Source organism: Gouania willdenowi, chromosome 17, assembly GCF_900634775.1.
Source record: "Gouania willdenowi chromosome 17, fGouWil2.1, whole genome shotgun sequence".
Classification (NCBI taxonomy): Eukaryota; Metazoa; Chordata; class Actinopteri; order Blenniiformes; family Gobiesocidae; genus Gouania; species Gouania willdenowi.
The window spans coordinates 5,399,642-5,425,875 of record NC_041060.1 but is presented as its reverse complement, the minus strand read 5'-3'; the positions used below and the strand labels follow the sequence as shown (position 1 = coordinate 5,425,875).

The window sequence follows — 26,234 nt, the reverse complement described above, 5'->3', positions numbered from 1 at the left end:
AATTACTTCCAATGAGTTGCATTTCGTGAAAGCACTCTGTAAAAGTGCATTTATTCAGTTAACCACCTTGGTATATTTTACGTTATTGGGTAAATTTCTTCTTTTTTGTATCATTTTTATTTAAAGCTTCTTTTTGCACTGTAAACTGTTCATTTATTGTTTTGTTTTTTAAGTAGTGCAAAAGAAATACAGATTTTCCCCTAACATAAATAATTGTGATCACACTATTGATCAACATAATCGTGATTATCATTTTGGCCATAATCGTGCAGCTCAACTACCTCTTCCCCAGCAAATCTCTCGCCAGCACACACCATTAAACACCATCGAACTACAATAAACACCATTGAACTACATTAAACACCATTGAACACCATTAAACACCATTGAACTACATTAAACACCATTAAACAGCATTGAACACCATTAAACACCAATGTGGAAATGTAGTCCTAACTTTGGCATAGAATCATGATCTCAGTGGTGAATAATAAGTTTTCAGGGTCAAGAAATTAATTATATATTTTAAAATACTGTAAATTGTGCTCAGAGCAAGATCCAAGATAGCCACCATCCATATTGTGAATTTCAATCTTTCCATAACATCAAAAATTGTGATTTCATTTAAATAGTAAATAGTAGAATGGTAAATGGACTTGATTTATATAGCGCTTTTATGACTACATTGAAGTAATCTCAAAGCTCTTTACAATATCAACTCATTCACCCATTCACACACCAATGGGACTGATATATATATATATATATATACACCAAAAGTGTGAGTTTAATCATTGTACATGTTGTGTACAATGATTAAACAAGTGCTGCAAAATAAACACATCATCAGATTAATGCTGATGCACCAGGATCACAATAGATATAATCTACCTGAGAAATAAATGAAAATAGATTTATTAATGTTTTGATGGAGATTGAAATCAAATCGTTAAAATACATCTTCGTCATACAGAGTTGTGGCTGCAAATAAATCACAATTTCACCCTTTCTATGTGTAAAGTGTTGTGGTGACCATCTTACTGTATTTCTGGCGCTGGATGAAATTTACAGTATTTTAAGATATTTCAAGACAATACTTGTCCCCAAAAACCTACATTTTGCCACAAACATGTTTATACATCCAAGTTATGGTATGATTGAAACGATGGCAGCCATCTTGGATTTCTTGATTGTGAGTGAGAACCATTGGATTATCAGCCTGAATCCATTAAAGATTTATTATTTTTAACTCATTCAAAAAATGTGACAAATGTTGCTCCATTTTTTAAAAAATAAGTCTACATTTATGAATGAAAGTTTCCAAAAACAAAAAGTGAGTTAGAGATTTTTTTTTTTACTTCATAAAACTTCATTTTTAAACTAAACCTAATGAACCATAGTTATTAAAGAGAATGAAACCCAGAATCCTGAGCAAAAATCCAAAAAGTGCTTTTGTGCTCACATGTAAAAGACGAAATAGAAATATGAATATAAAAGCTGCTGGATGCTCACATTAGGATGTTTAGTTTGGTTGGAGCTTTTCTTTCACGTATTTCACATGGTAGTAACATACTGTATGTGCTGACTGTGGGACTTTGGTAATGACAACATGTTTCAGAGAACACAAAGGCTTGGTTTTGTCAGATTTTTTATTACATTCATAGGTTTCCAACAGCAATAGCAGGCTCTGAAGGTGAGGTAGGTCCGCACTGGGCTGCAGTGACGATTGTGAGAGCAAGTTGCATATTATCAGCTATTAAATAATCCAAAGGAAACAAACATTCAGTGGCCGTGGGACACAGGGCTGAGTCCATTCAAGCATTGTGTGCAAAGCCTCTCAAATATTACACTTAAACATGATTATCATCAGTCTAAAAAAAACAGGCTCGGCGAATAAATAAAGAAAAGCTCCAGGAGCCAAATGATCCCCAAGCTGCAGAAACATCTATAGGTAGAAACATCTATAGGTAGTGTCCCAACACGGCGAGGAGCGGAAAATAATATATTAACATGTAAACACAGATGTGAACAGCACAAAGTCACCAATGGCAGCTTTTCTTTGGGACCAAACAACAAAAAACAAGTTCAGCTTCAAGTAAAAAGTCTTAACCTTTTCTCTGTGTCCAACATGGAGCCTCATGATGTCACAGTGGCAGTGATTGGCTGATTGGGATCAAAAAGAATCAAAAGGACTGTGATTACAATCAGGGTTTAGCATTAGCCTATTGCTAACAGGATAACATATCTCTACTGCCACCTGCTGGAGAGTAGTGACCTGTTCCTGTTAGTGTTATGAAGCAGAAAGTAACTCTCACAGTAGGAATGACTGGCTTCAGTCAGGATGCAGAGAAACAGCAGCAAGGGCCTCTTTGGTGTCCAAACACTGAAATAAGACTTCCTCATAAAGCCCTGAGATCCTTTAAAGCGTCTCACACTTCCTCCTCAGACGTGTCGGCCAGTCAGAAAGTAGAGCGGCCGGTCCTCGCTGCAGTTGGCCGTCTGGAACTCATCTCTGAGGCGGAACTGCCACTCGTCCTCCAGCTCCAAACGGACGATGGTCTGCCGTAAGGAGCTGCGGTCCTGACAGATCACACACAGGGTCGCTCCTAAAAACACACAAAACAGTGAATAATTTTTAACAAAGGTTCTCTGGGATCACTAATGATCTATAAGAGATCGGATACCTTTGAGGAAGCAGAACTTCTTGAGCAGAGCAGAGACGACGAAGGAGTCGCAGAGATAGAGCAACAGACCACTGAACTGGAGATCCTCATGGTTCAGGTTAGTGGAGTGAGGACGAGAGTTGATGTAACACACAGAGATCTGAGACACACACAGAAATCAGTTGTCGTTAGGTTTCTAGTCGTCAGTAATCGGTAAAGATGCAAGACGAGAGTTAAAAATAAGCCACGCCCACTGTGTGTTTGTCGTATGTGATGTGGGCGTGGCTCCTTGTGATTGGACGCCTGCTTTGGTCACAGTTCCTGTAACTGTTAGCTGCCACTTCCTGTTGCTGTTAGCTTCCACTTCCTGTTACTGTTAGCTGCAACGTCCTGTTGCTGTTAGCTTCCACTACCCCATGCTGTTAGCTTCCACTTCCTGTTGTTGTTAGCTACCACATCCTGTTGCTGTTAGCTGCCACTTCCTGTTAATATTAGATTCCACTTCCTGTTACTGTTAGCTGCCACTACCCATTGATGTTAGCTGCCACTTCCTGTTGCCGTTGGCTGCCACTTCCCGTTAATGTTAGATGCAACTGCCTGTTACCTGCCACTTCCTGTTACTGTTAAATGCCACTTCCTGTTGCTGTTAAATGCCACTTCCTGTTACTGTTAGCTGCAGCTTCCTGTTACTGTTAGCTGCAGCTTCCTGTTATTGTTAGCTGCCACTTCCTGTTGCTGTATGTTGGATGTATCTGTGGTCCTAATGAATCCTTGGTGTGGGTGTGTGGGTGGAGCCTGCTCCTACCTCAGCGCTAAGGTCCAGGTAGCTATCTATAGCTAACACAGGGTTCCTCCTATTTTGCACGGCTTTAGGAAACAGTCGGTGGCTGCAGCTCTGCAGGAAGCGCTCCAACAGGAACTGAGCGGGAGCGTCCAGTAGCGTCTGTTTACTGTCGGGGGCACACACGTACTGGGAGGGGCTTATGGGCGCCAACGTCTCAATCTCCTACACAGGAGAAGAAGAATGAGTGGGAGGAGTCAGAGTGGGAAGAGCCCTGAGAGCTGAGCAAGAACACCCACCGTGAGCTTAGGTTTAACCAGGAAGTGCTGGTTCCCTCCCACTGGGATGTGTTTCTTCATCAGGAAAAAGTTGTTAAAGCGACAGAGCAGCAAACCACTGCTGTTCACTCTCAGGTTGAAATCCACCTCATCACAGTCATACCTGCACATCATCATCATCATCATCATCATCATCATCATCATCACAGGAGCTGCTGTTCTTCAGGCAGCCACAGGGGGAGTGATAAACATAACTGATCAGCAAACAGCGTTTATTTTACCGGTTCAGGTCGTACTGGACGTTCTGCGTCAGGTCCACGTTCAGCATGACGAAGTCGTGCAGGTGACAGCGGCTGAAAGGCGTGCTGGGAGTTCTGTGTGCGGCGCTGCTGCTCCACTTACGCACCCCACACACGGAGTAGAGAGAGACCTTAGGGGTGTTCTCCATGTGCTGGAGGACGGCCCTCAGGGACACGTCCACCAGGGGCCACGCACTGTCTGCCCCCTCACTGTGGGACACACACACAAACAGGGGAGGGGGGGCTGAGACACAGGGACAGGGTGTGTGTGTGTGTGTGTCTGTGTGTGCGTACCTGGCGTCCGCCCCCCGCTGCGCCCCCCACAGCACACAGGAGTCATCCATCATGACGATAAAAGGCCAGACGTCGTGTCTCTTCACTCCCTGCTCCTCCACACGGTTCCTCTCCAGCTCCAGATTATGGTAGGACAGCTCTTTGATCATGAACCGAGCCGCACCTGAACGCACCACACACACACACACACACACACAACTCGTTAACTAAGTTACTGTAACTATGTATGTTACAGCTCTTTGGTCATGAACCAAGCAGCACCTGAACGCACCACACAATGCACAAACAACAAAATAAATAACTAAATAAATAAATAAATAAATAAATTAAGTAATTACTAAATAGGTAACTATGCAACTAAATAACTAAATAACTATGTATGCGAGTGACTGAGTAACAGCAATGAACAGTAAAGAAAGCAAGTATTAAATAATTAGGTTAGTTAGTAACGATGTAAGTTAGTAACTATGTAACAACGTAACTAAATAACTCTGTATGTAACTAAATCAGTAACTGATTAAGTAAGTAATTTAGTAACTATGTAACTAAGTAACTAAATAACTACCTATGTACGTAACTGAGTGAGTAACAACAAAATAACACAGTAAATAAAAGTAGTAAAGTAACTAAGTTAGTAGTAACTATGCAAAAAAGTAACTAAATAACTATCTATGTGAGTAACTGAGTAACAGAAAATAACAGTAAATAAAGTCAATACTAAAGTAACTAAGTAATTAAGTAACTATGTAACAAAGTAACTAAATAACTATGTATGTGCGTAACTGAGTGAGTAACAACACATGAAGTAAAGTAAGTTCTAAATAAGTAACAAAGTTAGTAACTAAGGCAGTGTGAGAGTAAAGTCACTGATGGAGTTTCTCATGTTTCTATATGAAAGTTTAGAGGATAGTACCAATGGTTCAAAGAGAAATCTGGCTCCAGGACTAATCAGTGACTGACAGAAGCTCTAACGTTTAATATAAAGATATATTTAGTGTGTTTTTAATGTCTCTCACCGACTCCGCTGTGATTGAAGACGGCGGGCAGCACCAACAGGATGTGGTTGGGCCAGTACTTCCTGTACACGGACATCTCTGACTGTTTGACCACCAACACGTGGAGGTGGGCGTGGCCATCCATGGCGTGAAACAGGTTAAGCAGGCCGTGCTCGTGACGTCCTGTGGTCGGAGTGAAGATAGGACTCCTCAGAACGTCTGAGTCCTGGAAGAGGAGAGAGTTAACCACCAGGAGGAGGAGCCAGGAGGAGAAGGAAGAGGAGCCATGAGAGCTGATACCTGAGAGGAGATCAGAGGGAGGCGGAGACTCTCCAGGTGTTTTCCCTGCTGACTGAACACAAAGTGATGCTCTTTGTTCTTTGGGATCACAAACTGTAGCTGGACCTCCTCCCCCAGCATGGATGAGCAGAACGTGAAGGAGTGGAAGGAGCATTCAGACAACTGTAGGAGGAACAACATGATTATTACACAACTAGTACACAATTATTAGGAGGAACAACACAATTAATAGATAACTAATACACGCTCAATACACAACTAATACACACTGAATACAAGGAGCACTCGCACACTGAGACCTGAGTGGCATCCCTCAGACAGGCCACGCCCCTGGGGTTTCTCACCTGTAGGTTGGGGGCGGGGTCACTGTAGCTGTGACACTGTTCACAGTGATGGAAGGAGTTGTGAGAAGCAAACCTGCTCAGACGGATAGACTTAGTGGCTCTGGGAGCTCCTCTCTGGACTTCCTGTTTCATTGCTACACACAGAAAGATAGAGATGGTTACAGTCAGAGCAGTTCTACTGGGAGTACTGGTAAATCCATGCTACCATATTTTTATTTTTATCACTTGGAAAAAATATAAATGGTGTTAAACCAGATACCACACTTAGAACATGGAGGAGGAACTTTGGACTGTTCCTCCAGCTTGTTTTGAGTTTGTACTAACTGCTAAGTGCTAAGTGCTAACTGCTAAGTGCTAACGGCTAAGTGCTGACTGCTAAGTGCTAACGGCTAAGTGCTGACTGCTAAGTGCTGACTGCTAAGTGCTGACTGCTAAGTCCTGACTGCTAAGTGCTGACTGCTAAGCGATAACTACGAAGTGCTAACTGCTACTGATAGCTGTTAACTGCTAAATGCCAACTGTTAAAGCTGGGGTATGTACTTTTTTTTGGTTTCCTTTGGTCATTTTGTCTGCTCTGATCAGCTGAGATCGGCTGCTTGTGTTTGAGGAGCAGCTGTGACTCTGACCCTCTTACTGTTCGCACAGCAGCTAGTGATGCATGCTTTCATGTTTCTAAAACATCAGAAAACTCTCCAATAGCACAAGATAAAGTTCCTACATTTGGTATTAGTGTTGATGGAGAAAACAGTCGCAAAAAGTTCCACAGTGTGCGCGTGCACTCAAGAGTTTCGTTCAGATGAGGAGGGGGAAGCGTGGAGTGCCTCACGATTCTACAAACCCCAGCATTAATCTCTAACTGTTAAGTTCTAATTGCTAAGTGCTTACTGCTAAGTCCTAACTGTTAAATGCTAACTGCTAAGTCCTAACTGTTAAATGCTAACTGCTAAGTCCTAAGTGTTGAATGCTAACTGCTAAGTCCTAAGTGTTAAATGCTAACTGCTAAGTCCAAACTGTTAAATGCTAACTGCTAAGTCCTAACTGTTAAATGCTAACTGCTAAGTCCTAACTGTTAAATGCTAACTGCTAAGTCCTAACTGTTAAATGCTAACTGCTAAGTCCTAACTGTTAAATGCTAACTGCTAAGTCCTAACTGTTAAATGCTAACTGCTAGGTCCTAACTGTTAAATGCTAACTGCTCAGTCCTAACTGTTAAATGTTAACTGTTAAAACCATCTCCACATGTGAGGATCACCTCTAGAGCTCCTTCCCGTCCTGTCAGAGTAAACCGGGCTGGCGTTTCGGAACTTTGGATCTCGAGGACTGGGGTCAAAGGTCAACCTCCCCACCGCCTCCACATCAGGCCACAGAGAACTCAGTGGAGTCACATGATCAACGTCCTCTGCAGCATAAACAATAACATTATTATTAATAATGACAACAACAACAATAATAATATTAACGCCTCACCTTCCTCTTCCTCCTCCTCTTCATCGTACACATCGACCTCTGACAGACGGATCAACATCTTAAAGAGAATCCTGATGAACTGCAGGTAAGCGCCAGTCTTTCCCACCTGATGATGATGATAATATATTATTATCATTAATAACACCTACACTGAAAGACTAGCGGTGGCGCCAACTAGCGGTGGCACTAACTACCGACGGTGCGAACCTGTGGGGGTCCACTGAGCAACAGGCGGCGTGTGTGCGGTTCTGTGGAGGCATCGTGGTCGGCGTGCTGCTGCCTGGTAACGGTCCACTGGCGGTAGTATTCGCTCTGCTGTGCCCCCTGCAGGCCGGGGGCGAGCGGCGGCCGCAGCGAGCTGCTCCACGCCACGTCAGCGTGAGGCAGCAGCAAGCAAGACCCCCGCTGACCCCCCCACTGACCCCCCAGCAGTCCGTAGGCCGCCCGCGACACCACCAGAGTGCGCGGCGCCGCCCTGCGGGGTTCACGCTGGCACTGCGTGGACTGGCTGGGCCTCTGAGTGGAGGAGGAAGAGGAGGATGAAGGTGAGGACAGGGAGGGGTAGGGGCGGGGCTTGGAGTGGGGGGCGTGGCTTCCTGCAGAGTCACACTCCTGCTTCAGAGTCAGAGTGCCAACGTCCGAAGAGCTGACGCCATTTTCAACCAATGAGCCTGAAAACATAATCATCATCATCATCAGTCTGTGCAGCGACCAGGGTTGGGGGTCAATTTTAATTGTAATCGCGTAATTGGTAATTAATTACAACTATGACATAATTAGGGCCCGAGCAACAACGGTGAGTAGGACCCTATTGTAATGCACCTCATTTATTGTTCTACAAAACAGTGATTGTCATTGATTAGGAAACTAATTGGATGATGATAATATGTTTTAGTGAATTTTACAGCTGATTTAAGACATGGGCCAAAGTGACCAATTATCATTAGAGATGCTAACAGAAAGCAAACACAAGAGAAAAATTACGTTTTGAAAGGGTTATTTATTAAAGGCTCAGTAATTGTGATTAATTGTAATTAAACTTTAATAAAACATTTAATTGACTCCAACCCTGGCAGTGACCGGTTTGTATCCTCACAGACACACAACAGCGTTTGTGTTGTTTTGTGTGTTTGTTTGTGTCATATTACAGAATGTGTGATGGCGTGGGACTCACCTGACGTCCTGGTGGCGGCGCTCCCATTGCTCTGAGGTCGTTCCAGTTCCTCTCCGTCGTTCAGGCTGGTTGAAGGTTTTTCTCCGTCCGACTCCCGGGACATCTCGCCCCGTTTCGGCTCCTGGACGACGGTCCTGGACACGTAGGTGCAGGCCAGGCCCACCTCCTGCTCCAGTGCCGTGCGCGTCAGGTAGCTGGAGTCAATCAGACGGAGGTCGCTGTACTTCAGAGACCTGAAGGAACACGCGGTGTGACATCATCAGTCAAGGAGGAGCCTCACATGGGAACCAGATACAGTCAGAAAACCGTTATCGTATGGTATCGTACACCCCTATCCAGTACATGTTTGGGCTTTTGTCTCCCACATGTTGGTAAACACAGAGTGGGAGGTAAGAGAGAGGGGAGGGCGGTTCAGGGTGGTACCTGGGAAAGGTCTCTCCCAGAGGATCCTTCCCCGTGAGGATGACGATGCAGGACAATCCCTCCAAGTCCTCATAGGTGTGAGGAACCCAGTCATCGTTCTCACAGCCTCTCCAAGTCTGAGGAGAACATTACACAGATGTTACAGAGACGGGCCAAACACGGACTGAAGACAATCACAGGACTAATCAGAGAACTATTCACAGGACCAATCAGAGGACTAATCGGAGGACTAACCTGAGAACTAATCAGAGAACTATTAGGAGGACTATTAAGAGTACTAAATGGAGGACTAATCGGAGAACTATTAGGAAGACTAATCGAAGAACTCATTGGAGGACTATATCATGCTCTGATCTTTTCTGTAATCATCTCGTCTTGTCTCCTCCTCTCATTTCTAACCCCTCTAACTAATCTAACTATCTGGTCTCTCTGTCTCACCCGGAGCAGGCTGATGAAGTTCTTGGAGATCTGGAGCTCAGATGAAGGACTACCCAGTATCACAGCAAAGCACATCTGCAGACCCAGTTTGTCTCTGACGTCCTCCAGACGTTCTCGAGCCAGCATGGCCAACTGCAGAGACGGGACTCGAACCAGCAGCATGTGGCCCCGCCCCTGGGCGGCCTCTCTGCTGGGGGCATTGATCAGGTCCTCCACCATGGACAGAGTCTCTGGGGTCACATGGTCCCTCAGGCAGGGTGAGGACGTCAGAGCCATCATGGCCTCTGTGTACTGCTGAATCAGCAGGTAGCTACGAATCACCATGCTGTGGAGGTGGGGGTGTCTGAGGGGGGAATACGCCATCGTCATCATCACTTATAGAAACTCATCATCAACATTCATAAAATTATCATCACTACCACCATCATCAATATCACCAAGCTGTGGAGGTGGGGGTGTCTGTTACATCATCATCATCATCACTAGAAACTAACCTCTCCAGTAGTGAATGAACCATCTTCTCGAAGGCGTCGTCACATCGTAGGATGGGACTGGCCACACCCCACTGCAGTGATTGGCTGAAGTCCTTCAGGCCAAAGTAAACCAACTCATCATCAGAGAGCTCCCCCTATGGACACACACAGCACTGCATGTCAGAGGTCAGAGGTCAAACCTGGGAGTGTGAATCAATCCGTGGAGAGTTCCAGCTACACTGTATGTCCAGCAGGTGGAGCTAAAGCTAAGCTAAGCTAAAGGTGGTGTGGTCTCCTCACCGTGGGTTCCTCTGTGGGCCAGTGGACCTCGTTGTGGATGCTGATCCTGGACTGTCTGCTCTGCAGCGTGTAGGGGAAGCAGCTGACCTGGAGCACCAGGAGGTTCTCGGCCTCGAGGACCTCAGAACAGTTCACCACACGGTCAGAAAGACCCTGAAGGTCCCCATGACTCACTGAGCCAGACAGAGCACTGAGGAACACACACACACACAGAGTGAGAGAGGAACACATACACTAAAGGAGAACATTCCCTGGTTTGTTCTGTACCTGGTGAGGTCCACGTGTGAGTTGTCGTGGACCAGGACGAACAGCGTGTACGGGTTCTGTCGGACCTTCTTCATGAACGTCTCCATTCTACAGTGAACGTCTGAGTCCAGACGGACCACATACTTCTCAGCTCTGTGATGAGCAGATAGAACGTCCTCGTTCCCCAGGTCCACCAGAACCCCTGAGAGGTAGAGAGAACCTCATCGATCAGCACAATGGAACATACTTTATATACACACATACATATATATTAGGGGTGGGACCATCTCACTCAGAGCTCATGTACATTACAGTCACGTCAATAGGACAATAAATACATTTTGTCTCTTTTCCAAAGCCTCATATTGATCACATTCCACCACTAATCTACACATATATATATATACACACACACACACACACACACAAACAGACATTCACACGACTGTGTATGAACACTAACCAGACTCTCTGATGCGCTGAGCAGTCTGATGAACCAGAACATGAGACGGAGGGACCAGAACCAGGAAGTCCACCTTAGAGAACCGACCCAGGTCCAGGTGGTGAGTCCCAGAGTCAGCGAGAGAACAAACCTGAGAGAGGAGGCTACGGGCCACGCCCAGCTGGGCTGGGAAGATCTGGAAGACCTTAGTAAAGAACTCTAGGACGCACACACACACACACAAAAATATTTACAAACATAAATTAACTCTGGTTCCTCACGTTTTCACAGAGAACAAAAGATAACTGCTATAGTAATAAAACGGGATCTATTCATGTTTTTATATGAATGATAGACTGACTTTTAATTTAAGTTTTACAAAAAAAATGAAAAAATGTGTCATTTCATGCCATTTAATCAACTAACCCACGCAATTTTTTTTTACCAATTGTTCTGTAATTATTCAATATTCACACTGTACATGTTTAGTTTGATCTGATGAAAACTTTTTGAGATATGGAGAATTAAGTTAGGGGGTGTGTCCTTATTTTTCATACATTTTCAGCTTCCAATATCTCAGGAACTACATCACATAGGAAAGATAAATGTGGTACAGTAATACAGCTCCACCTACTCTCTCAGCTTTGAGCTATGAACATAGATTGTTTACATCACTAACGATTAGTCACATATATGCATTGGTTCTTGGGTGACACGCTCTGTAAATATGAATAAAATACTTTTTTTTTTACTATTTTCATTGGTAGGTATAATATATGGATGTGTACGCATTGACGCTTGGAGCTCGATTTTCGATTTGGGGCCCCAAAAGAAAAACAAAAGTAAATTTCTCATTAATTTGCGAGTCAAATGTTACGACGGTTGGTGGTACCGAATCATTGGCATACACCAATATAAAAATGGGGCCCATTACCCCGTACGTGTCACGAGGGCGCCAGGGGGGCCCTATTTTTCAAATGACTACTCCTCCGTTAGTTCTCGTTAGATCGGAATGCAGTTTGGTATAAATATGGAATATGATGAGATGCTTTTTTGAAATGGGTCTCGGGGGCCCACCCACCATTTCCGGGAATTTCCAAATTTATGGGCACATTGTCATGTGTAATATCATTTCAAAGGTAATTCAATGTCGATTATGATTATGCCTTGCACAATTCGATTAGGGGCCCACCCCCCTTTTTTTCTTCAATTTCCATTAAAGTTGTTTTCTCATTTCTTTGTGAGTTAAATATTGCGACAGTTGGTGGTACAGAATCATTGACAGATACCAATATATGACTAGGGCCCATTACTCAGTATGTGCCACGGAGACGCCAGTCATTCTTCAAATGACCATTCCTCCGTTAATGCTCATTGAATTGAGCTGTAATTTGACATGAATATTCTATGAGTGGATGTCAAGAGCCTCTCGTAGATCTTTTTGAAAGGGGGGGGGTGGGGGTAATTTAATTCAACGTAAATTATGATTTTCCGTCACACAATTTAATTTGTTTTACTTGCTGGAACCTAGTCATTTGACTGACCACTATCATTATCATAACAGTAAATATGAAAAATCACAAAAGAACTAGTAAAAAATCTCAGAATTTTTGACACTGAAGTGCGTGGGATGTCCTGAAAATGTTATAAAATCACATGAAATGATTCATGTTTTATTCTGACTGAAGGACCATCATCTCTTTATTTCCTTTCATTTTATTCCCATGTCTCTTATTATTTTTTTCCATTATTTTTTTCTGAGACAGAATGTGTGTGTGTCTGTGTGTGTGCAGGAGACTACATAATATGATATCATGACCTTAATTATAACAGTGAGTCGGTGTGTGTGTGTTTAAGAGCAGTCTAACCTGGTTCAGTGGAACAGAGACGAGTGTGTGTGTGCGTATGTGTGTGTGTCTCTAACCGGGCTCTGTGGTGGGCGACATGGCCCCTCCCTCCTGGCTGTGGATGGTCTCGGTGACCTCGCCCTGAACGACCTTTCCTCTGCGGCGGCGCTGATATCTCAGCAGCTGTTTGTCCAGATTCTCCCCTGGAAACACACACAAACACACAATAATAATTAGTTATTTTTGGTAAAGATGGACGATAATATCAGCTGAAGTTTGTCAGTAAATGTCACATCTGTTGACATCATATCTGTTTATTAATGTCTGAGGTACACATGACATGTAGAGCAATAATTTCTGGACAAATATGATTTTTTTTTTCTTGACTGTATTGATCTTGTGATTCAGTAAAGTCTATCATAACGCTCACAGTTACACAACATAATAAATGAATGAATTAATAAGAAAACATTATTTACTCTCAGGACAAATGCAGACATGGTTTTAAAGAAAAGACAAATATAAATGCTAAAGGGGAAAAAAGGAAGAAAAAAAAAAGTTTAGGAGAACGTTGTTGAAAAAGTAATAATAAAAAGTGATCTCTAAAAATAGATCTGTCACTTTTTCCATCGAGATGAATTATTTTTCTTATTTTGCACAGATTAGGTTAGATTAGACTTTATTTATCCCACACTGGGAAAATTCACCCGTTACAGCAGCCAAAGATACAAAAAGCCAGAAAACATAAAAATGCAGAAGGGTCATTCAACGTCATTTTGACAAATGACCCAGTCTCAAAAAATTCAGATTTTTTTTATTATCAATTGTTCAGTGATTATTCAATAGCCACACTGTACATTTTTAGTTTGACTGGATGAATGGTTAGTGAGATATCAGTAATTTAGTGAGTGATGGTTTGTTCATAATTAATATTAAGTTTTCAAAAATAAATGTTTTTCTAATGCAATGGTTTTTATATTTTGTATGTTACTAGTGAAAAACTAAAACAATAAATTATTATTAGACACAGAGCCAAGCTACAATGGACTATCTAGGATTTTCTATAATCACGAGTGGTGAAATAATCCAAAATTGGGGTCCAAAATAAAAATGAAGAAGTTGCATGAAGAAATTTTTTTTATTTTACTATAAATTAAAACATGTAGTTATGGGCCAATGAAAAATAGTTCAAACAAAAAGCATTTGTTCATATTTCCAGAGCGTGTCACCCAAGAACCAATGCATATACGTATGTGAATAAAGCATTAGTGATGTGAACAGTCTATGTTCATAGCTCAAAGCTGATAGAATGACAGGGAGCTGAGACATAGTCTAAGTTATTTACTGAAGGCCCAAACATGTTCCAGACCCAAACACACACTCACTTTTTTACTATTTTGAGGAGCTGGTATGTCCATCAGATATTATGTATAGCAGATATTTTTCTATATTCTGAGAGAGTAGGTGGAGCTGTATTACTGTACCACATTTATTTTTCCTATGTGATGTAGTTCTTGAGATATTGGAAGCTGAAAATAGAAAAAAAAGGACACACCCCCCTCACTAAATTGTCTAGATTTAAAAAAGTATTCATCAGATAAAACTAAACATTTACAGTGTGAATATTGAATTATTACAGAACAATTGGTAGAAATTTCTGATTTTTTTAGACTAAAGTACGTGGGATCCTAAATGAAATGATCCAGAAAGTAAAAAGTAAAAAGTCCAAGATAACGTACATAACAAATATGATGTTTATACATAAATATATTTGGATGTATGAAGATGATATTTGATGGAGAATTCATCACATTAAAAGAACCTGTGACTATGTGACCCTCTGTCAGGCTGGGGGCGTGGCCTATGTGTCACTCACCCAGTGATGTGGTTTTGAAGTGTGATGCTAACACGCTAACTTTCCCTGTGATCAGCTCGTAGCTGATCTCCTTCAGGAACTCGTTGGTTGTTAGCATCCCTTCAGCTAACGCTCGAGCCTGGAACTTTCCTGTGAAAACAGAAGCTTTGATGATGGATCAAAGGTGGGGGGGGGGGCTACAGGTGTGATAGTGATTCTGAGGACACTGACCTAGGACCAGCACACAGAACTGGTTGCCGTGGATCTTTGAGGAGCAGATGATCAGCACGTAGGTGGGCAGGCTCTGCTGAAGGGGCGGAGTCTCACTCAGCGAGCGCAGAGACTCAGAGATTCCTTCTCCCAGAGAGCTGTGGGTGACCAGCACCTGAACCCCTCCCCCCGACACGCTAGCCTCCAGCCGAGCCAACCAGGGCAGCTGAGGGGGGGGCACGGCCACGCCCCCACTGCAGCATTGCATGGCATTAAACAGGATCTGTTCTAGCTCCTCCCTCAAAGGGATCTGATCAGGAGCTGCAGGAGAACATCAGGGGGAACCAGTTAGACCAGAGGCCAAATACAGAGCAGTTTATCTTCAGAGGGCCTCAGTATTTTAATCATTACTATGCTCTAGTTTGCACTTCCATGTATAAATAAATTATAAAATATGTATGACACTGATAATATTAAAGCAATAAGTGACAGATTTCAGTCCCTGCAGGATCTTTATGCTCCATTTATGTGATTTTGTGACCAATTAATATGTGATTGGATACATTTTGTGGAATAATTTGAAGAAAATTGTAGGGTTTTGGAAAAATGTTGATTTCTTTTTATAAATTGAGATTATTCATGCTCTGCGTGTGGAGTTTAATTGAATTTGTGTATTAAATTGGAGATATCTACAACTGAATTAGTTGGTAATTTACACAATGATTCACTGCTTCTGTGACTTTTTTTGCTTTTTGCTACAGGCCGAATTGGATGCTCTAAAGGGCCTGATTTGAGTTTGACACATGTGAGTTAGGCCACATGACAATTGTTTTGGGCGTTTCCCACTTTTGATTAAATAATAATAATAACAATAATAATCCCATCAACACATTTTCAAATGTATTGAACAAACAGGGAACGTCATATTTCACAATTAGTCAAAAACTAAATTAAACTAATAACCTGCATAAAAAACGAATTTAAAATCACAATTACCAAAAATACAGGAAATAACCAAACACTGTTCGCAATCTGTGACAAAAAGTTTAAAGAAACAAAAAACTGAAAAAAAAAAAAAAAAAAAAAAAAACATTTTTAAGTCACTTTATGAAAATGTGTTTGTTTATTGTTCACTCCACTTCATACAGAAGCTTATTGCATTCACTAAAAATAAATAAATAAATAAATAAAATTTGGCTTTTTCTAGGAAATATTTTTCAGTTTTTCTGAATTGATGAGATAAGTTTTTCAAGGAAATTCAGAAAAACCGAAAGATATTTCCTATAAAATCAGAAAAACAGGGCAATGTTTTTTATTTACTTATATTCAGAAAATATAAAACAGTTGTTTCTTCAGTGAATGCAATAAGCTTCTGTAACTTCACATGCTGACATAAATCACAATTTTTACACTTTAGTTCCAGGTCCATATCTAGTGCAGTCTAATCATTTAATGCTCTTTTAATTTATGCTACAGTTTTAGGTTCTCGTTATTACTTTCTTTGTGTGTGTTCAGTGTTATTGATCTTCATCGTTAATGAAGAAAGGACTTTTAGAATTGTGATGAAATTGAAAATGTCCTCCTGTTTGTCATGTGTCCCAGCACTGAGTTAGACTGAAATCACATGTTCTCACCTAGACGGGCCAGGTACTGTAAGGTGAGCAGGATCATGGTCTCCACACTCAGTAGCTGACTACTGGCCACGCCCACATTCTGCAGCGTCTGCTCCGATACAGAACTGCTCTGATAGCAGCTCACCAGCAGGGGGCTCACCACGATGTCCCCCACGTTGCCGTAGAAGTACGGTAGGGTACCGTGACCTGAAATATAAAGCACATGGACCAGGGTTAGGCAGACCGGTTCTGTCAGAGCGTTCTTCATCCTCCTCTTCCTCCTCCTGCTCGCTGAGGTCCACTTTAATCATTCTGGATAACGGATTGGATCAAATCTTGAAAATGGATGTTTCAAAAGTAAAAAACCGATTACGTAATCGGATTAGGTCACGTAACCCAATCTTAATTTTGATCCAGATCAAACCTTTAGTTTGGATTTTTCAGAACTTTTTAGTATGACTGGGATCACTTTGATTCTAAAAGTCTGGATTAAACTGATCCATCATAAAGATGGATTCAGAAGGATTTCAGGCCCAAAATGTAATGAAACTTTACAAATGTATCAAATAATCCTATATTTGGATCATACAGTTTTGCCTTTAGATATTTACTTTATTAATAAGGTTTTAGTGTGATTAGTTCAACCAACAGCCTACAGTGATTAGGTAGGTTATAACAGTATAGAAATACAGTGATTAGATAGATTATAACAGTATAAACCTACAGTAATTAGACAGGTTATAACAGTATAGACCTACAGCAAAGTATAAAGACTGTTTGGCCTCATTAAATATTCCCCAAACAGCTCAATATCAACCACAAATAATATATTTCATTCTGTAACTAATTGATGTTTATTTATCACCATCAAAAATATTGTTTTGTTTTTAGATATTTTTTAGTGATGTGTGCAATGATAACACAGGATAATGAAGCAATGGCATCACTTGGATTTGTTTTTTTTTATTTCAAAAGCCAATCAGAAATAGTGTCTAACTATTGTTGCACATCCTGTTTGCTGGTTCTGATTCTGGTTCAGGTTCTAGTTCTGGTTCTAGTTCTAACAGAATACAGGAGGTTGGTCAGGGTCTCCAAAGGTTTGAAGCCCCTTCATCAAACAAAGATGAGCACAGGTTATCAAGATTTATTGATCCTGAAAAGTTTCTATCTGGATCAGATTGATCCAATCTGATGTTGCTTAAAAAAACTGTCTCAAAAGTAAAATGGACTACGTGGACATGGGTAGAATAAAAAAGGATTAACAAATGCAAATCAATTTTATCCAGATTAAACCTCTGAAAAACCAGGGCCTGGATCTGTTCACACAGTCAGGTGATGATTCTGACTCTTGTCTGGACTTTAACGAGTCCTCAGTGCTTAGACGAAGCTAAAGAAGTGAAATGAAGCAGAGTGAGAGCAGTTACCTATGAGGATGACTGGTCGGACTCCTGCTGAGCTCAGCAGGTTCTCAGGGACAATGACAGTTTCTCCCACGCTGACCGGCTGAGGTTGAACGATCCCTGGAGCTGGAGTTTGAGTTGGAGACACCAGAACTGAGCCTGGAGGAGGAGAACAAGGACACGTGGAGGAAAACAGAGCTCTGATCAAATGAAGGAAATTAACAGATCACTGATCAATAAAGAGCCGAAACAGTAACATCAGCTCAGGTCACTACAGACATCCTCTCAGCTCGTCTCCATGGAGACGATTCATCATGACAACCAGCTGAATGACCACATTATGTAAACCAGTGGTTCTCAAGCTTTTCAAGCCATGGCCTCCAAAATAAAGGTTCCAGAGAGCGGGGACCCCCACTGTAGCTGAAGGTGGTTTAACACAGACATGAACATTGAAGAACAGTCATGTGAAGACAGGTCCATTTATAAGGGAGAATAAAGGGGAGAGATTTTTGGGCCATAGTATATAGTCATTTTAAAGATAGAAATCCTTGTTTTAATCAGAAATTAATAATCTCATGTTTTTGTTGCTGTTTTGTGCAATGTTGGAGTGATTTTGATGTTTGTTTTTTTGTTGATTGATTGTGTTTCTGTCACAGTTTTTGGAGTCGTTTTGTGTGTATTTTTGTCATTTTGTGTGTGTTTTTTGGGAAATAAAAAGTGTCAAAGTCATAAAAAATGGTGGAAAAGGTGGTGAAATGGAATTTTAAAAACCACAGAAATTGGTTAAAAGTTGCAAAATAGAGTGGACAAAATTAAACAAAAAAATGGTAAAAAGGGTTCAAAGTGTCTATATTGTTACAATTGTAACAAAAATGGGTCAACATATGTGACATTAGGTATAAAAGTGGTGGAAAAAGTTAATAATTGCTGAAAATGTCTTGAAAGTGGAAAAAATGTGCAGAAAAGGCATTGAAATATGATGGAGAAGTGGTAGAAATGGGAGTAATGTAGCAACAATGCATTAAAAGGAGCCAAAATATGGCAAAAAAGTGATGAAAACTGGTTAAAATGTGGCAATGTTGGTGTATTTGCAGAAAAATATAAAAATATCTAAAAATGGGCTCAAATTATTCAAAAAACATTCTTTGTTTCTTGAAGGCATCTGGGGACCCCCTCTCAGTGTCAACCTTGGGGTCCAGACCCCAAGGTTGAGAACCCCTGATGTAAGGGACGGACCTGCAGAGCAGACCACGGGACGGATGGCAGGGACGGGAACTGCAGAACCAGAGATCCACGATCGGTGACGCTTCTTAGGAGGACCTGAGTTCATGGCAGAGGAAACTGGACACAAAGGACTGGATTAGACGCGCGCGCGCACACCCACACCCACACCCACACCCACACCCACACCCACACACACTAACCTGGACTGTCACCCAGCTCTGAGTTCCTGTAACTCTGACTCTGGGGGGTCAGGGAGAGGTGGGGGGGGCTCAGCAGGGGGGGGCACCCCTCCACTGAGACCACATGGTTCGGTCCATTCACCCTTAGAGCTGTGGGAACTAACACACACACACACACACACACACACACACATATTAAATCACAGGGTGTCAACCCGCGGGTCAGACCCAAAGACAGCACAGGTTTATCATTAATATTATTATTATTATTATTATTATAGTAGAGTAGTTTTATTGATCCCACAATAAAAACAGTGTAATGAAGGAAATGAAATACTGTACAACAAAACAATAATAGAGGCTATATAGAAATTAAAATATCAATTAGAAAAATATATTTAAAAAAGTGTAAAGAATAGAATTATTATTGAGTTTAGAAAAGGTTAGATGTCTCATTTTTTGGTTTAAAGTTTATCAGAAAAAAGAAAAGTGCAGAATCAGCAACTGAAAGCAAATTAACTCAAAGGGGTGGAGCTTAGTCCTCCTGTGGTCAGTGACTCATTGATCGCTCAAAGCTTCTACAGATCAATATCACCACGTCATTAAAGCCACACACACACACACACACACGCACGCACACGCACGCGCACACACACACACGCACACGCACACGCACACACACACACACAGCAGAGGTTAATCCTCTCTTCGTGGTCACAGCTCCATCTGCCTCACACACAAAGGCTGTTTCTAAGCACGTGGCGAGCTGCTGGATGTGGGTGGGGCTTACCTATAGGGAGGGTCTTGGTGGTGGGGGTGGAGCCTAAAGGTTTGAGGAAGCTACAGTCCCTGCTGAGCTCCTGGTTCCCAAAGAACAGGGAGGAGGACTGAGAGGACCTGCTGGGAGGAGAGTCTGCAACACAAGAACATGACTAAGTATTTAGTTCTCATCCTAAGACACGCCCCCTTTCCTCTGTGACCCTGCTCAGCTAGCGCGGGCGGCTACATGCTAAGCTAACCCACATATCTCATCAATAACACACGTCAGGATGATTGTCTGAAGTGTCCCAGCCTGACGTTTTCATGGTAACGCCACATGCTTGTCAGAGACATTAGCCGTAAGCTAAGGAAGAGAGGTAAAAAAAGAGGTAGATTTTCAAAATAAAGCACTAAGTGGAGGAAAAAAACCTTTAAATCAAGAAGTTTAAAGTAATACAAAATTAAACACAATAAATGACAATAAAAACCCACAATTCATTCGTTGTGAACTGTGAATGCTCTGATTGGTCGTTATTCTAATGCTGACATGAATGTTGATCATGCAACCCTCAGATCAAATACAATCACATGTTTCTAGCCCCGCCCCTTGTGATAAAAGCTATAAGGTAGGGGTGTCAAATACAGAGCAGTTTATCTTAAGTGGGCCGCAGGTTTTATGTGCGAAAACAAGTAATTTAAACATCATTGCGCCCTAGTTTACACTTCTACATATACATAAAATAGTAAATATGTAAGAAACCGATAGATAAGTGACAGACATCAGTCCCAACAGGATCTTCACTTTAAATTTCCTACATTTTGGGAGCAATTTCTATTTAATTAAAGAAAATACATTTAAAAAATGAAGGATTTTGTAGGAATTTTGAGTTTTTCCACCAGTTTTACATTAAAAATGACTGCAATCGTGTGAAATAAGCAACGGGAAAACTGTGAGCACCTGCAAATATTGTTGAGTTTCATTTATAAAATGATACATGTTTTCTCATTTTTACTTTCTTGGAGGCTCCAAAGGGCCAGATTTGGCCCCCGGGCCATGAGTTTGACACATATGCTCTAAGTAGAAAAGAGTTTTTCTTGTTTTGCTCTAGCGTTGATAGAAATGAAAGGAAAGATGGAGGATGAAATGATGAATAAAGGTGTGTCTGACCTGAAAGGGAGAATGGTGATGAGCCGTGTCCTCCCACTCCTCCGTTCTCCTTCCCACTCACAGAGAATGGCCCGGGTTTGGAGGACGACGCACTGCAGGAAACCTGACGGGATTTACCGTCTGAAAACACAAACACACACACACACACACACACAGTGTGAGCACACATACACACTGGCCCTCTTTAATCAACCTTGTGTGTAAACGTGTGTAAATGTGAATTCACATTGTGTCGTAGAACAGGACCAACAGGTGATTTATAAACATTGGTATCTGACCAATCCCAGCGCCATTAACATGTTACGCCCTCAAATATTACTGGTTCTGTAAATATCACTGGCAAGAAAATAAACATTTCTGAAATGAAAATCATCATCATTGCAGGTGAGATGAAGAAAAACAAAGATGTTCTTTTAGGACGTGAGAAAACTGGAATTTAAGGAGCTCATTTCAAATGCTCTGTGGGGCGAGGATGAATTAAATTCTGAATAACTTAATTAAAGCTTAATGATGGTTTAAATGACATTTTACTCATCCACAGCTTAAAAGTTTAAATCTCTGCTATTGATCAAGACAATTCTTTACATTCTGGTCCAGAAAAAGTGGACGAGTCAGGCTAGCGAGCGTTAGTCCTTCCTTTTTAAAAATTAGGTTAGTTTAATACTTATTTTCAGCCTCAGTCAGATTTTGCTGCTGCTCCACTAATCCACTCAGATTATCTATGCAGGGTTGGACTGGGATTAAAACCCTGGCATTTTGTGTCCATACCAGCTAAAGATGGGAAAAAAATTGATTTTCTGATTTAACGCAATTTTTTGTGTGCCAATTTTAATACTCGATCCTGCTTCCCGGTATGGATTTTTTTAATTGTATTTTATATTGTACACTTGAATCAAATTCTAGATCTTTATTTTTTCTTTTTTTTTGCCACTTTTCATCCAAATAAGGTACCTTTTGCCCAAATAATACCAATTGTTTCCATTTTCCCCAACATTTTGCCTCTTTCTGATCTACATTTTTGCCCTTTTTCACTATTGTTTGCTAACTTTTTGCCCATTCAAGCTGCCCTTTGCCATTACTTAACACCTGTTTCCTCTTTATTTGCCAATTTCTTGGCTACTCTTGCCTGCTTTTGACCCATTTTAGTCACTTCTCCGTCTTTTTTTGCCAAATTTTTGCCATTTTGGCCACCCATTACCATGTCTGCTCGTCAAAAAAAACTTAGCAGACCGAACTGGACCGGCCCACTTTTCGGATCGCCGCCCCACACACACAAGACACACACAGAGTGGGCGGACCTTTCCAGCATATGATTGGTCCTTTGCACAGCGTTCCCTGAGCGTTCTTCACTAGGTGATACTTCAGATGTTTCTGTTTTTTAGGCTGGGTGCTCAGCTTCAGGTTGATGTGGTTGGAGAACTCAGTGAAGTAACGGAAACCCTTCTCGCCACAGCCCACGCAGTTCCCTGAGAAACCTGAGGCAGAGCGAAGGGAGACGGGGGGACATTGAGCATCGACTAGTTTAAAGTTAAAACCTCAGATTGGAGACAGGTTTATACCCAGCAGTGCGTTCTTTCCGTGGTTGTCGGGCAGGAAGCGGCGGTCCACAGCACACACCAGGATGTGTTCAGGGACACCAGGAGACTTAGCCCCCACCAGCTCAAAGCCTGCTGGGATGTCTATGGACTCGGTTGCCATGGAAACCAGACGCAGGTCCTTACCAGCCTGACAGAACCCTGAAGAAGAGGAGGAGGAAGAAGAAAGTGAGAAGAAAAAGAAGAAGAAAAAGAAAAAGAAGAAGACGAAAAAGAAAAAGAAGACGAAGACGAAGAAGAAAAAGAAGAAGAAGAAGAAGAAGAAGAAGAAGAATTTAGTCAGTATGTATGGTATAAAAGGCGATAAATAAACAATGAGGGGCGTGGTCTAATAAACAATGAGGGGCGTGGCCTCACCGTCCAGGGTGCAGCACCCATCAGGTGCGGCTGTCTGCAGGTAGGGTACAGGAGGAGGACTTCCTCCCTCTGAGTCCTCGTCCTCCTCCAGCTCCTCCAGATCATTGGTCGAGTGTCCATTGATCAGCTCCGACTCCTGCTCTGGCTCCGCCTCCTTAGCATCGGGCTCCAGGTAGAGCTGGGTGAAGATGGGCTGAGGGTCTCCACTGGTGGAGCGCAGCGACGCCTCGATGGAGTTATGAAGCGCCTCCTCAAACCGAGCCGACTTCAGCTGCCCCGCGTAAGAGTTCCCCATGGTCCTAAAGGAGGTAGAGCACAGGGAAGGGCTTCAGGGCCACGCTTGTTTGTCTGTGTGTGTGTGTATGAGACAGAGCGTTGTGGTAGTTGTGTGTGTTTTTGTGTGTATATTTATTATTGCATCCTTTACTGCATGTTTTCTATGAGTTGTATTTTGTTTTTTAATGTAAATAAAGTTTTATTCTTTTATAAATGACATTTTCTTTTAAAATTGTCTACTATTCCTTGTTAAATGTTTTATATTCATTTTAAACGTTATTTTTTTAATTAATTAATTTAATGTAATTTAATTAATTAAATGGCGTGTTTTCTTTTTCTTTTTCAAATAAGGTCATTCCATGTCATTGCACAAATGGCCCACGCACTTTGGTCTAAAAAAATTCAGAAATTTTTACCAATTGCTCCATAATAACTCAAAAAAGGCCTTCAGTAAACAACTTAGCATATGCCTCATCTCCCTGTAATTTGATCGGCTTAATAGTTATATTACATATATAAATATATCAATATATTATTAATAGTTATATTACATATATATCACATTATTAATAGTTATACTATATTATATAATAACCTATCAGACATGGTCAGGGTCAGTATCTCAGGGACAGACTCACGTCACGTGGTGTGTGTGTTGGTCTGGGCGTGGACGTTCAGCTCTGCTACATGCTGTCAGCGGTCTGAGGACCTGAAAGAGGACAGGACAGCTCTGATCAACATTAGCTACATGTGGGCGGAGCCTCTGGCAGTTTCTGTTGTCTACCAGAGCTGAGTTAGGATCACTAGTTTATAGGATCACGATTAATCGTAAGGCAGTTAAAAATCGATTCATAGGTATCACTGTTCACATCGATACTGTGAAAATTAAATCGCAGTACTTTTTTTAAACAGCAGAGGACGCTATCCAGAAGTGTTGGCAGCGGGCGGAATCTGCTACTACTTTCTTTCTGGCCGCCTTCTACTCTTAAACAAATTCATAAATTATTCCTTACCCCTTTAGCACCGAAAGAATATTTGTAATATTAAGTGAATATCTGTAAAAGTCACGTTTTTCTATTAGCTCTGACTGCTAGCATAGCATCTCTTCTTCACTGCAAGATATCTGCATGCCAACCGACCACTGTGTTACCAGCGCCCTCTGCTGGTCCAAATAAATATCGGATGTAAATACAGTGCAATGACTGTTTTTTTTTTAAGTCCAATTGTTTAGGCACAAAATACATTTTCAGTTGCACTTTCAAAAAGAAAAAGAACTATTACGCAGTTTTGCATTGTTTACTATAGAACCAGAATTTAAATTAATAGGATTCTTCTTCATTTGTATTATTCCTTTATTTATTTCATTCAAGATTTATTTTTAGGTAAATTGCATTGTTTTTAATAGTTTATCAAGGGATTCTTTTGACAATTAAAAATAAAAGGAAAACAGTACAGTTTTTTGATAGTTTTGAACCCCAAAAAAATAAAGGAATATTTTTCAGTCTACAGTCCCATTTTGTAAAATAAATCGTGAGAGAATTCTATCGTGAACCCAGTATCGTGAATTGAATCGTATCAGGAGTTGAGTGAATCGTTACATTCCTACTAATAACCTTTATTAATCAATATCAGTGAGTGTGTAGTGCACACACAACGTTAGCTTGGAGGTTATCCCTGGGTTGGTAGCATAGCGCTGCTTTGGACCGCAGGGTCACATGGTGCGATTGGTTAAAGGAATCAGACTATATTCACTCCTTATGAAGATAAAACAGGTCATTCTCACAATATTTACTACACTAATTCTTCTCAAATGTTTCAAATGAAGAGTGAATGAGAGACATGTTTGTGATGAGGCTGTAGAGGACACAATCTACTATCGACTTTCACTTTAAGCTTTCAGAAATGTGTCCAATAGTGAAAAACAAGGCTACGTCTCCTCCTCATCACATGGCTTTACTTTGCACTAACTTCTTCTTTCATATTCTCTTACTTCATTTCCATTATTTATAGTTTATATATAAATTCTATTCTATTGTATTCTACATGATGGAAAGGGATATCCTCGCTTGATGTAGTCACAGGTTTTAAATTTGATCACTGGGCAAAAGAACATCACACATCATAAATAAAGAATAGATCAACAAAAACAAGCTGTTTTTAGTACATTATATTAATTATATAAAATATAATGTCAATGTCCTGTATGTAATAAAATACATCAAATATAAATCAACCCTTATTTCTGATTTTAATGTTTTATTTGATCACTAGAGGGCAGTGTCATGTCTTTGTTTTATTCTATTTTAAACACATTTTGATGCTTTTAGAGCATTTTTACACAATGATAATGTGACTGTGGACCCGACCTACACCTACACACACGCACGCATGCACGCAGAGACGAAGTGATGAAGAGTCACTCAGTCATCATCATCATCATCATCAGAACAAACAACAGCCTGACACTGGGAAATGTTACACTCACTCTTTCAGTTTGTGTGTGTGTTTGTCAGTGCGTGTGTATGCGTGTGTGTGTGTGTGTGTGTGCGTGCGTATGTGTGTGTGTGTATGAAATGCGCTACACAAATAAATTTGCCTTGCGTGTCCTGGTTTAACCTTCTCTGATCGACTCTTAAATAAATGATTAACAGATAAAGTGTTAGATCACCTTCACCCATGGGTGACACACCAGGGTGCTGTTTAACTCAACAACTTTAACTCTGTTTTTAACTAACTCTTGAACTTTAACTCTAAAACTTTAAGTCTTTAACAGTCTTTAACAGTCTTTAACTCTAACTCTTGAACTCTAGAACTTAAACTCGAACACTATGTCT

General features: G+C 41.2%; 1 protein-coding gene across 5 annotated transcripts in view; it reads right to left on the bottom strand.

Moving 5' to 3' along the window:
• Positions 1–1,631: 1,631 nt before the first annotated feature.
• greb1l (GREB1 like retinoic acid receptor coactivator) overlaps positions 1,632–26,234 on the bottom strand; it is a 42,731-nt gene continuing 18,128 nt past the window's right edge. For all 5 annotated transcript variants that reach the window (XM_028473337.1, XM_028473332.1, XM_028473333.1 and 2 more), the window contains exons 3-34: positions 24,039–24,109; positions 23,125–23,423; positions 22,732–22,908; positions 22,471–22,647; positions 21,173–21,292; positions 20,036–20,158; positions 19,267–19,404; positions 19,079–19,183; positions 17,867–18,001; positions 16,464–16,649; positions 14,851–15,150; positions 14,641–14,769; positions 12,842–12,967; positions 10,939–11,136; positions 10,497–10,677; positions 10,230–10,419; positions 9,951–10,084; positions 9,457–9,799; positions 9,019–9,134; positions 8,596–8,828; positions 7,629–8,092; positions 7,422–7,527; positions 7,207–7,353; positions 5,955–6,088; positions 5,611–5,772; positions 5,332–5,536; positions 4,316–4,478; positions 4,004–4,231; positions 3,744–3,885; positions 3,469–3,669; positions 2,685–2,823; positions 1,632–2,606 (exon numbers count right to left, since the gene is read on the bottom strand). In XM_028473337.1, the coding sequence (XP_028329138.1) occupies positions 2,443–2,606; positions 2,685–2,823; positions 3,469–3,669; positions 3,744–3,885; positions 4,004–4,231; positions 4,316–4,478; positions 5,332–5,536; positions 5,611–5,772; positions 5,955–6,088; positions 7,207–7,353; positions 7,422–7,527; positions 7,629–8,092; positions 8,596–8,828; positions 9,019–9,134; positions 9,457–9,799; positions 9,951–10,084; positions 10,230–10,419; positions 10,497–10,677; positions 10,939–11,136; positions 12,842–12,967; positions 14,641–14,769; positions 14,851–15,150; positions 16,464–16,649; positions 17,867–18,001; positions 19,079–19,183; positions 19,267–19,404; positions 20,036–20,158; positions 21,173–21,292; positions 22,471–22,647; positions 22,732–22,908; positions 23,125–23,419 (5,661 nt within the window). In that variant the 5' untranslated portion in view covers positions 23,420–23,423; positions 24,039–24,109 and the 3' untranslated portion in view covers positions 1,632–2,442. The remainder of the gene's footprint in view (positions 2,607–2,684; positions 2,824–3,468; positions 3,670–3,743; positions 3,886–4,003; positions 4,232–4,315; positions 4,479–5,331; positions 5,537–5,610; positions 5,773–5,954; positions 6,089–7,206; positions 7,354–7,421; positions 7,528–7,628; positions 8,093–8,595; positions 8,829–9,018; positions 9,135–9,456; positions 9,800–9,950; positions 10,085–10,229; positions 10,420–10,496; positions 10,678–10,938; positions 11,137–12,841; positions 12,968–14,640; positions 14,770–14,850; positions 15,151–16,463; positions 16,650–17,866; positions 18,002–19,078; positions 19,184–19,266; positions 19,405–20,035; positions 20,159–21,172; positions 21,293–22,470; positions 22,648–22,731; positions 22,909–23,124; positions 23,424–24,038; positions 24,110–26,234) is intronic.